Source organism: Aphelocoma coerulescens, chromosome 4 (assembly GCF_041296385.1).
Source record: "Aphelocoma coerulescens isolate FSJ_1873_10779 chromosome 4, UR_Acoe_1.0, whole genome shotgun sequence".
Classification (NCBI taxonomy): domain Eukaryota; kingdom Metazoa; phylum Chordata; class Aves; order Passeriformes; family Corvidae; genus Aphelocoma; species Aphelocoma coerulescens.
The window spans coordinates 36,234,854-36,247,983 of record NC_091017.1 but is presented as its reverse complement, the minus strand read 5'-3'; the positions used below and the strand labels follow the sequence as shown (position 1 = coordinate 36,247,983).

The 13,130-nt window shown below is 38.3% G+C and overlaps 1 protein-coding gene across 5 annotated transcripts in view; it reads right to left on the bottom strand.

The window, feature by feature from the left end:
- Nucleotides 1-13,130, bottom strand: part of RAPGEF2 (Rap guanine nucleotide exchange factor 2) — a 185,304-nt gene that overhangs the window by 114,284 nt on the left and 57,890 nt on the right. For all 5 annotated transcript variants that reach the window (XM_069013592.1, XM_069013589.1, XM_069013591.1 and 2 more), the window contains exon 3: nt 10,636-10,692. In XM_069013592.1, coding sequence (XP_068869693.1) covers nt 10,636-10,692 — 57 coding nt within the window. The remainder of the gene's footprint in view (nt 1-10,635; nt 10,693-13,130) is intronic.

Below are 13,130 nucleotides of genomic sequence, written 5' to 3'. Positions count from 1 at the left end.
CACACATGAGGAGACTGGAAGTGCAGTTAAAGCTCCACAAAGCAACGGAGCTGGTGAAGGGTCTGGAGCACAAGTCCTGTGAGAAGCAGCTGAGGGAACTGGGGGTATTTAGCCTGGAAAAAGGAGGCTCAGAGGAGATCTTCTCACTCTCTACAACTGAAGGGAGGTGGTAGCCAGGTGGGGGTCAGCCTCTTCTCCCAGGCAACAAATAATAAAACAAGATTCAGCCTCAGGTTGCCCCAGGGGAGGTTTAGATTGGATATTGAAAGGGTCAAGCATTGGAACAGGCTGCCCCGGAAAATGGTCGGGACACCTGTTGGTGTGACCCATCCCACTGCGGGGCTGGGGCAGCGAGATGCCAGTCAATCCCAGCCCCTCCCCTGGATTGAGTTTCCCCAAGAGTCAGACTCAGGGGGCGGCTCAGAAGCCTCAGCTGCACCCCCTGGGCGGTGCCCGGGTCCAAGCCGCCTCCCCCGGTTCGGGAAAATTCCCGGTTACTCGGTTGTTCACTGGCTCTCTGTTACAACTCCCGCCTCTCGGTTTCCCTCAGTGGCTCTTGTTACATTGTATCCTCCCCTGGCTTGTAACTCATTGGTTTTCCCCTTTCCCTGCGGTTTTCAAATTCCCTATAAAACTGAGGACAAGCCTCGGGGGAGCATCCCATTGCATACCTTCCCATCGGATTTCATCCCTCCGAGCTTGTTCGGGTTGCCAAACTTCTGACAATAAACCTGTTAGGATCCAGACCAGAACAGCCTCTCTCTTCCTCTACCTCCGAGCTAACGTGAGCCGATCCCATCGGCTCCTGCTGTGTTCCCTCTGCAAAGAAGCCAGCGAGCGCACCCAGCAGCACCATTCCTGATGCCGAAGTCGCTTCTGCGACGCGCAGAAGTAACGCAGCTGCACTCTCTCTGATCGGGGGCACGCCAGAGCTCGGGCAGTGAGCACAGAACTGCGTTAGACACCATCCCTGGAAATATTTTAAAAGTGTGTAGATGTAGCGCTTGGAGAGAGGGTTTGGTGGCAGACCTTACAGTGCTGGGTTAGTGGTTGGACTCCATTATTTCAGAGGTCTTTTCCAATGATTCCATGATCCACATGAGGCTGAAAGCAAAGCTCACCTAACCCAGGCAAACAGCACTTCCTACCTAGTTTTGAATTTCTCTCTGCACTCTCCCTCCACTCTTGCAGGGCTATATGCATAGTGGGAGTGGAAACAATTGAAATCAGGAACTATAGACACATGTACATTTCCAAGCAGGCATACACAGACCTTTGCAGGCAAGCCTTTACTCTATATGTTGGCCTTAAGTGACAGAATACATTGCTTCAAATCCCTAAGACTGAGGGAAAGTTGTTTGGTTTGGGATCTTTCTTCAGGTTGGCTACTCTTCTGGATATTCACCTGGATGAAACATAGGACTGTTAAAAGTTATAGAGCCTACCAAAAGCAGCAAAGCTATCCACTTTCTCTAGTTACAGAAAACAAGATTTATTACCATGAAAGTTAGATGACACAAGCAATTTATCCTGCAGAGAATCAGAATGATGTCAACCCCAAAGTCACTCATTAGGGGCAGTAAGAACAGCAAAATCAATACACAGTCATTCTGTCCTGAAAATAAGATTTGTGTTCTGCAGAAACAACAACAAAAGGACTCCAGTACTGAGATTTAATGTTCTTCTCTTATAACTACTATGACAAAGCTACCTACTGATTAAGTTTTCAGAATATTCAGGTTCTAGCAGCAACCTTAAAGTAGTGCAAAACTGACAGCCAATACCAAAATAGCCATCAATGTGCAGGTTTTGTTCATAATATGAACTTTAGTTGTACAAAATTTGAATAAATCTGCTTGAAATCTTGACTCTTGTATTATAGAACTTTTGAGAGCAGAGGATTTCCTGGGGAATCTACATATAATTTCCCACTATTCCAGAGAACTTGCTTTACGGGAATTCAGGAGCTGGAAATGGAAAGCCATAAATTGGATTGCCTTCCCGTTGTGTTTCCCTGTCCAGCTTCCTTGACGTAGTCCTTTAACACAACTACAGCCTGCAGCCAGAAGGACACCTTTCTGCTTTGAAAATTACACAAAAAACTGAAGATAGAACTATGCAGAGAAACTTCACAGCTGTCAATAACTATCCTGTCTGGAAACTTCAATTGCATAATTATGTGACAGCCTATGACATCATTAGGTTGTCAGCACTCCTGAGCTTAGACAGTATTTTCAGACCAAGGCTTTCACATTTTCTAGCATATGAATTGTTTTCTGAGACCTCAGGGGCACTCAAAGTTCAAAAATGAAGAAGTGCTTATAAACCTCCAGACTGACAAGACCCAAGAAGTTTGCAGGCTTTCTCACAGTCTCTAGTGCTTGTATCAAACTCTTCATGCTATGATCTATTAATGCCCCGAGAAGGGGCAGCTTCTTATTTCCAGATCACCAAGTAGCTACATATATGCTACTTAAAACTAGAGCTTTATTTTCTACTTATAATTATTTTATTTCTATATAAAGCAATCAGCAGCACTTGTATGTTTGCAACTACACATTTGTAACTGTATATCTGAATTATATATTAAGGGCATATCAAAGAAACTTCACAAGAAAACACGTCCCCCACACATCTCAGTTCTGTAAGACGCCTCTACAGTAGCACAGGTGTTCCAATTCTAGCTTTCAGATTTCCTGATTACTTAAGGTGCTGAAAAACCCTCCAAAATACTCAGCTACATAAAGATTTAAAATAACCTGTTTGGTTGATTTAAAGGCCAAATAAATCTCAAGTATCTAGACCATCTGTAGTGTCTTCCTCTATCCTATCAAGTCCTGATAGATCACTGTTCTTTAAGACTTCTTTAGAAATAGCTAGGTTTTTAAAAGAGCAATCCATTTAATTCTCATTCTCCATCAAAATGAGACACAGCACTACTAAAACCTCTAGAATAACAATTATATTCAGCACATGCTTATTCACTCAGGTTCAACTGAGATCGTGAACATCATAAGTATGTACCGTGGCAGGAATCTGCAGGTCTTTGTGACAACTGCTGTCAAACATGCTGTAATTCTGTCAAATAAGACATCCCTTCAGTGCAAAATTCAGTACCTGGACTTGAAAGCATATGCTAAATAAAAGTCTTTGCTCTTCTGCCCACATTCTGGTCATTAGTTTCTCAGCCAACTCCTTTAAAACAGCACTTGAAAAATGCTAAGCAGCATGCATGTCTCATTGGAAACAAGCACAGAAATTACTTCCATATAATTACTGCTTAATATTCATATTCCTTTTACAGTTGCCTCTATCCTGAGACCTAAGCAACAGAGGTGTCATTTTCCCCTCCAACACTGGACTGAATATTCCAGCAACTCCAGATGTTGGAAGGACCTCTAACTTAAGTCATCACCAACATCCAGAATTGCTTTCCATTCAGAGCTATTTTCAAGCTACTTCATAAAAAGGTCATGAATTTGACAAGAACAATTTCTTGGTTGTGACAGAGGTAGTTTGATTTATGGAGACAATAATTCTTTAAAATTCCAACCACTAAAGGATTCATTCAAGACTTACATTTAAACTGGATATAGTACCATCATCCTACAAGCTATATAAAAGAACTTACACACCGAAGTGTACCTAGCAGATTACATTTTCATGTAGTCATACTCAGCATTGTTCAAAGTTGAATTAAATTTCAGAAACTAAGCAGAGTAATTCCAATGACATTGCTCATGCTCCCAGATCTCCACTTGAGAGAAGCAGAAACAATGGAAATTTAACATGTCAGAACTGGGACCTCTTTCAGATGTTTAAGCACTACATAAGAAGAAATCCCAAAGAACATTGCTCTGCAAGCTTATGCTCCATAGGATATTGCTCCAGCAGATTAATCTGTCTGTTTCTCTTTGCTCATTTTGGTTTTCCTCTGTATGCTGAGAGCTATAGGTGGTTTATTGTTTTAACTGAATAATCATTGCCACAATTACACACCAGCCTTGCAGTGCCTTGGGATGTCAAACATGTCTAAGCTGAACAGTTCTCTCAGGTAGACATCTCATTGCCTGAAGATCCTGCCCAGCAGCACTGTAGTGTTCAAACAGAGAATAACCAGAAAACTGTTTACTAACATTGTCAGCACTGTGTCTAATCCTCCTTATTAAGCCAGTTAAGCAGTTACCTGACATCTGCCAGAGCATTTCAGATGCTCTTGATGACATTGAGGTATATCCCCAAACACAGAAATAAAAGAGATTGGTACTTGATGCATCAGCCACACACAATTTTCAAATACTTTTCTTCTTACATGAACACACTGAAGTTATATTTAGAGTGAAGATTAGAAGAATAAATTTAAGACAGAGTTAAAATATATTCAGTAACAAGACTGATAATTCAGGATTTTGAACTTCTGATTTTCACTAAACAGTGTGCGCATTTCAACTTATGTCCATGATTATCTTCTATTAATGGACACAAGATGAAAACTGGTGTCTTGGCTCCTGGTAGCAACAATGGGAAATGCAGAAGAATGAACCACAGGAAACAATTCCTCAGTATTCATGAAAACAAATAATCAGAAGTATGTTTTTCTTTAGGTTTGTATTCTTTTTCACTTCTGAAATAAAATCAGGGAAATCAACCAAGAATTTTGGTCAAATTAGAAAGTATTGCAGAGTGCCAGTAATGCCTGTCAGTCTAAGACAGTGGATTAAACAGGCAATCAATAAATACATTACACAAATATATGCACACAAGCTAATTGACCTATTGTCATTGAAGTCATGATACTAGACTTGTACAGTGAATTAACCCTTTATATCAGAAGAAAAATTCAGAACAAAAATTACTCTTCTAAATCACCAGAAAACAATTACAGAAGTAGGAAAATAAAATTTGCATCCAAAACTCTGAGGTCAAGACAGACAAATCTCTTCTTATCTTACAGCTTCCTAATGCTTCTCCAAAACCAAAGCTTTTATCCTCAGAATTGCAACAAAAATATGACAGGTTTCATTGAAACATTTACAGTAAAGAAGGTGCAAAAACATTACTTCAGTCATCATTCAAGGAAGTCTCAAAATCAGGTCAAACAATAACACAAATTTGGAACTGGCTGTGCAAAACCAACAGACTGTAACACTGATCACTGACACTATTAAGAAGCCTTGATTCAGTGTCTGTTTATACAGAGACAACTGCCAAGTCCTTAAATGTGTTTATTTTAATGATAGACATTGCCTAAAAAATTCCCCACAGAAAATGTAACCACAACACAACATATGAATCAGGTTCCTGATTTACTGCAGTGCAGAACTGGCAGTATCCCAACAATATTTTGGCAACCACCCAACTATGAGAAGGCACAATACACCTTTAGGAATATTCTCGGGACAAAACAGAAGACACCAGCTGTGCTGCAGCACTTGTTTGCATTATTAAATATACTGCTGCAGAACTTCCACAGAAACCTATGGATGTAGAAGAAGCATGAATAAATATATTGCCTGCAGAGATCTACCTGAAAATTCTGATACTGACCCAGAGGTCAGTGAATCATTTAGGTTGGAAAAGATCTTTACAATCATGAAGTCCAACCATTAAGCCGCCACTGCCATGTTCACCACTGAACCACGTCCCCAAGCACCACGTCTACGTCTTTTACATACCCCCCAGGGGTGGTAACTCAACCACTTCCCTGGGCAGACTGTGCCAGTGCTTGATAACCATTTTTATAGAGAAATCTTTTCTGATATCCAGTCTAAACCTCCCTAGCACAACTTGAGGCCAGTTCCTCCTGTCGTACCACTTCTTACTTGGGAGATTCTCTAGTAATTCCTTCCTGCAGTCTTTTAGGATTTAGGTTTTATATCTGTAAGACATAAACATATGTAGCTACAGACCACATACACTGCATCTATAAAAGTACTCCATCTTAACACAACTTCAGTAAGGTGGTGTCAGCAGCACTGTCCTGTTTAAAAATCATTAGACCCTGAGATTAGTTCAGTTGGCTAGAGCAGAGTGCTAATGATGCCAAGGTTGTGGCTTTGATCCCCGTATGGGCCATTCACTTAAGAGATGGACATGACAATCCTTGTGAGTCCCATCCAACTCAGAATATTCTCTGTGTGTGTGTGTGAACAGCTAAAGAAGACACTTTTAGCTCATTTTTATCGCACTTCAAGTCATGCTGTGCAGAAATGTAAAGCAATTTTGGCATAAATTTTCATTGGTTTACATGCACTGCTTATGTCCTCCTAAGGGTCTTCAAGGCAATATGTTACTGTGAAAGAACTGTAAATTAAATAAATGTCACTTTTATTGTAGGACTTAAAAATGTGACTCTTAAGATTCCCACTCTTAAAAAGACTACTCACAGGTCTATTTCCCACCCGTCCTTGCTCAGAACTACTGCCCTGAAGCATTTTTGAGACATTCTGCTCTATCTCATGAAAGACACTAACATTTGCAACTAAGAAAATAATTGTTTGAGTAGCTACCAAGAAGTTGTGCTCCTTTATTCTATTTCCAGTTTCCATTTGTTTCAAGATTTGATTGCTGGGCCAAGCCAGTCCTAGAGCAGGCTGCATGACTAGCCCAAAACCAATGGGTTTGGGTCTTGTGATTTGCCATGGTGATGTAATTCAGAAAACTTGGCTAAGGCTGGATGGTGATATTACTGCTAATAGACCTGAGAATTTAGTTCTAATCATGGAAATATCAAAAATCATCAGCAGAAATTATATATCTTTATCTTTTTTACAGCCTTCACTTTTCATCCCCTTTTCCCTCCCCATTCCACCACCATTACAAGCACTACAGTCTTAATACAGGTAGATGTTTTTCATTCCAGACTGCATGACAAACCGGGAATAAGGAAAAAAATCAAGACACAACGTAATTGTACAAATACAGCTTTTTGCCTCACACCTGCCTACCACAGTCAGTAACTTAGAAACTAATCAGCTTGCTATTTCTCATTTCAGCTGTGGACATTCTCTGTAGTAATAACTCCATTTTACACGCAATGTTTATTCTCTCCAATCTCCAGTTTATATATACAACTTCTACTTTTTTTTCTCCACACTGAATTTTATTAAAGGTTATAAACTGAATTACGTAAGAGCACACAAACATGTTGACATTAGACAAGAGCTTTTTCCAGCAAGAGACATTAACACAAAAATTCAGTTCAAGATGTCCAAGAGATAACTACACTTCTTTAAACACTTGTCCTTTTTTAAGAATCAACACCATCACAACCAGTAGCCTACTACTAAAGTCCTACAGACTGCAAAATTTGTTACTGTTAAGAACTTTAATCCAAAATGAAATCTTCTCAGTGGGGACATATGGGAGGTAGGACCGTATATCCTGTCAGGATTTCGTTTGAAGGATCTCTAAAAAAAAGACACACTTCACAATAACCTGGACTGAGGTTTCCTTTGTATTTTTTAAAAACAATACAAGCAGTAACTAAGTTAGTTCCAGATTCAATTGCTCAAACTACCGGGAATGTAATCACAAAACTGTGTTGTGCTACAGCCTGGCAATTCAGAAACATCAGTTTTTATTATTGAATGACTTTGGACTGCAGGTCATCAAACCTTAGCATATTTTCTGCCAATCCAATAACCTTAGTGAAGAAAATAAGGGAAGCTTAAAAATATACAAGACTTCCTTACAGAAAGAGTAAGCCAAACACCACTGATGCATACGCACAGAAATACCAAACAACGTGGCTGAAAAACACATACAGCCCTCATATGACTAATGAGGAGGAAAAAGAGGTGCTTGTTTTATTATACACATACTCATTTGCTTACATCCAAAGCACTTATTGCCAAAGATTCCTCTGCCATCACAGCACAAAATTCAATTTTGATCTAAAAAATTTTGTTCAACTCTCCAGAGGTATAAACACCCTCTACCAATCTGCTAAAACTTTGGTTTCCAAAGAAAATGCTAATTGGAAGCTGTTAGAGACAACAAGAATTACTATCATGCAGATATAAAAACAGAACACTTTTTTCTTTGGACTATTGATAAAATATATATTAAGTGATCAAAATAAGTATTTTTTTTAATGAGATCTTTAAGTAGATTTGAATAAAGGAAGCGGGTTAAAAAAACTGCAAAACAAATATGCGTGTCAGGTAAGCCTCAATCCTGAAGTTTTCCTTTGCAGGTTTTAAGCCCTTTTATCATTAACTTCCCGTCAAATGAAAGTAGTAGAATGACTGGCAAATGAAGAATAACTCAAGCTGAACTGCCACTTCTAATAACCCAGTTTCCATTTAAACAGTGAGATGGCCGTAGGGTTTGAGGATTTGTCGCTACCATGTACACCCGCTGATAGTGAAGTAAATGCAGATGAGATGAGCCAGTTTTAAATAACGTGCTCCATTTTATCCCTTTGGTCATAAAAAAATAAATCTATAGAACTCCTATGAAAATTAACAACTTCTTTTTGGTTTTTTAATGCAGGATAAAATAATTGCTGTGCTTGTAAGGAATGCACATAATTATTTTCAGCATTGCTACACGCAATAGAAACTTACTTTTCTATACATACCACTGACAAGGCAGATAGGCACACGGTTTTCAAAATGAAAAATTTTTGATCAAATGAACAGTGCAACTGCATTAGTCTGCACATTAGCATTTAGGGATAAAGATTTAGCTTTTCTGCACTGAGACATTAAGTTGTGCCTCAGGGAGGTCAAACACACAGGTCAATTAACAGCTCCAACAGTTGCAGCTATTTTAATAGATATAGCACCCAATTTCAGATTTCAATGCAAATATCCCATCATGGAAGGGGGGGGGGAAGAAGTTGTAACTTAAAAAACAATCTAAAATGTTAAAATGTAATGCTCTTTTAGCCTTCATGATGAAAATAAGAGCATCAAGTGATAAACTCTGGTATGCTCATTAAAAAGTAACCAGGTTACATGTTCCAAGCTGATTTCCTATAGCTCATGACTGAGTGGATTGATCCTAGCCTGGCTATCACTTTGCTTCTCTCATGTAGTACTCAAAAGAATTTTTCCAAACATGTACATAGCAAAACTGGAATTCTGTTTTTCAGATGTTTACATCTTCAACACACAGGCTGAATTTGTGAAACAAAAAAAAGGATCCCTCCAAGTTAATTATCCTAAAAATAGAGCACTGAAATTAGACTGCAGGTTCCATGGGACTTTCTTACTAAGTAGAACTCAAAATACTCATTAAAAAAAAAGTAAAGCTACATCTCAGAGTAACAGAACATATATTTTTAGTTTCAAAATATGGAATTTTTCTTTTTTTTAAATGAAAAATAGTAATTGCTAACTTTCAGGTTTATCCCATTAAACATTAAATCAGAGATGCAAAATGCTAGAACAAGCACAGTTTGCATTAGCATCTATATCCAGAAACTGCCAAACTGCCCATTAAATCTCTTGAATAAATCATGGGGAAAAAAGATGTCAAGAAGCAACTAAACAGGAATGACAGGCAAACAATCAAAGTGAAGATGAAGTCACATGAAAGGAGTGACAAAGGAAATCAGTGCAAAAGAACTACAAAATGCACTTCCAGTTAACCCAGATTTCACAATCTCCTGTTTATAAACTGTATTTTTCAGGCACATCTTTTCCATAATTTTTGCTTGCACTAAGTATATGCTTAGCTAGCAGTATGGCTTCATTCAGCATATAATTCAAATTTAAGTCAGTGGTTAGAATGACCAAAACACTGGGTCTAAACAAAATCTCTATTACATATAACAGACACAAACCAACTACCTAGAAAAGGACAAATCACCAGCACAATGGTCACTAGCAAATTAGTATGTAAAATGCATAAAGATTATATTGGTCTAATTAAAATTATCTATCCACCTATAGATTTTTATCCATCCACCTATAGATTTTGACCTTGTGTATTTCCCATACATAACATTACTGGGTTTCGTTAGACCTTAATTTAACTTTGCTGAATGGTCAAGGCCCAGCATTTGAGTTTACTCAATCACATCTTCCTCCTGATGCTCCATATAGGAAAAATCACACACATACAAAAGAAGGCATACAAGTGTATTCTTTGTATGCTTAAATGTTCAAATAATGCCAGACAACTTAGAAAAATATGTGTTTACAGTCTGGGCTAGGGGCAGCAAGTAAGAATCTGATAAGCCTTTTGTTTCAATAAATTGCGTCCATAAATGAAGCAATTACAATTCTCAGATCTCTACTGTAAATCTGAGCTGACACTAGAGCACATCCCTGCTAATTATAAACCATGTTAGATTTGTCAATTTGGCACCACTGGCACAAAAAGCTGATCACTATTACTTTTGCAAAATTGAAGTAAGACAAAATGACAATTAATGAGAAGACATCTCACATCCTCTAATTTTATATAAATTTAGCACAACATGCACCACCAAGCAAGAGCCACTGTTAGCTCTCTCCCTGGCACCAGCAAATTTCTCTGCTGTTCGATGATTAAAATGAAGTGGATCATTTATATTTACAGACTGTGCACTCAGCAAGGAATTTTGGCATTAAACAGTCCTCAAGTCACTTTAATATGAATTAATTCTTTGAACATCATACAAAAGGAAGCAGAAATACTTACTAGTAGAGAACTTCATTTGCTTCATGCCTTTCATATCTAACAGTTTCACACATCAGTCTGAAAGAGAAGAAGTCAATTTTAGTTATGACTCCTGTCAGTGTCACAAAGACTTCAGTTTCTAAAGTTACTCAGCATTTCCACGGGTAACTCCAGCACTTACAGAAACTAACCACTAATTTAAATCCAAGCTGATTCATAATTTAAGGGAACAAATTGTAAAATCTAAGCACCTAAGTTAATAGTTCATCTAAGATCAGATTTCATTTTTTGATTTAAGGACACTAGATGTAGCTGTTCCCATAAAAATTCTATTAAAAAAAAGTAAAAATTATACAGATCTCATTTTACAAAGTGATGTGGTAAAAGCAAGTAGCTTTATAAAAACAATTCTGATTTTTAGAAACCGTTGGAAACTTATTATGTGCAACACTAACCAGAGATACAATACAGAAACTGCTCTCTTTTTCAAGTCAGGCCCAAGAGATAAAACAAGAAATTATGTTGCATGGTAAATCAATGCTTCTCATTTTGCTAAAATTCAGCAACTTGAAAATTACCATGAGATTATAATGCTAAAATCCCAGAGGGCTCAAAGTAGAGAGAATTTCCTGCAGGAAAATCCTCTGTCTAGAGGAGAGGATTAAAGTGCTTTCGTATTCACTGTCTGCCTGACAAATGTGGCATAATAGAGAACAACTATAATAGAACTTACCACGTACTAGGAAATGCAATGTTAACTTGATGTAGAAAAATCACAATGCCATTTCTGTCTATTGCCTTAAGGAAAGAGCCCTGCAAATTACTGGGGGTTGGGAACAAAACAAATCCCACTGCTTCCCCTGGCCTTTCTATAGCTCTGAAGCAGAATGCAAACCCCAAGGCTATTTGACAGTCAGACAGAGATTTACCTAAGAGGCTCATGAGAACATTAAAATAAGGAACTATATTTAAATTTTGGAAATAAATTCTCTTTCCTCACATAATCCATCATCAGAATCTCGCTGTATCAATGACCAGCTGCCAGCAGTAATATCATAAGCAGACAAAAGCACTCAAGAATTGCTGCTCAGGCAAAAGTCTAAAAAAGTTGATTTGAGGCCTGTAAGAGTTGGTCTGGGTTTGACGTAACTTTCAATTGCCATTTCCTAGATCATTCATTTCAATAGGCAACAGACTGCTACAAAAGTCACCGTAGCACTCCTCTCTCACAGGATTTTACTTACTACTTCAGCCCACTGAGAAATAATGATTTTTCTGTTCAGAAGAGGCAAGCTTATAGTGGTATCATGACTATTCATAAATTGTTATTAGAAAATTGAAAATCTTAACTCTGCTTGCAAATAGATAGATATAAAAATTAAGAATCAAGTTTTACTACCAGAGACTTTCCCAGACCCTGGTATTTTAGATCTACACTTTGGACCATCTTTGAGAACTTTTCTTACAGAAAAATGTCTCTATTGTACAAAATTAAACACTATGTATTGCGTATCAATTTCAGCTAATGAAAAATCTTTTTGCATCCTGGCACAGCAAAAAAGCTTTGAACCACAGAACCATCTTTTTTCAGACACTTCACCATAAAACTGGGTCTTGTAAAAATCTTTTACAGACACTGAAAAGCTACTGTCTGCTTCTGCCTCCTGGGTTTTCATCCTCCCTCTCTGATCCTGTTTTGAGAGGGAAGGGGAGTACAGACATGAAGTCACTGGTGAGAAGATACCAGAAGAGAAGTTATTGCTAGGAGTCAGATTTAAAAATTTGAATACTGCTCAAGGATAGTCTGTGCCCTACTGGTCTGAAACTATGCTGGGCAATGTGCCATCTAAGAGCAGGAGTCACAGGAAACAGAATCACTTCAACAAGCAAGTTCTGTTCCCCTCTGAATTGGGATAGAAGGAAGCACATTCTTGATAAAGTCACACAAGTTCACCACTGGCACTGAGTTTTACAGCATTTTGGCCCCATTATTAGGACAGTAATAGGGGAGAAAACGCCTCTTACAGAAGGTAGCCAAGCATTTCAATTTTTGTGTTACAGTGGAACAGCTAGAAATTACAGTGACCAAGTAGTACAAACTAGATTGCTTCCTTAAATATTTGAAAAATTGCATTAGTTCTGGTCAATACTGGTGTCCAATTTTTGCTCAATCATTCAAACGTGATCTTTATCCGCTTCCTAAACAAATGTAATAAATTACAGATGAGATCACCAGCAAGCCATATGGTAAGTTATTCACTACTAGAGGCTACATTTAATACACTAGGTTTTAATGATTCTCAGAGGTTTTTGTTGCATTCCACTGCCACAAGAAGAGTTGTATCCTAAAGGATACTATAAAAGCTTTCAGTCCGGCATCTGCTGGGAGCCCAGCCTTTTCCATGTATGGTACTGTAAACAGAAGCTCTCTTTGAGGAATTCGCTATGCTGGGAGAGTGAGCTCCTCACATTCCTCAGCAAGAACCTCATGCTGCACAGGAAGCCAAGAAGCACAC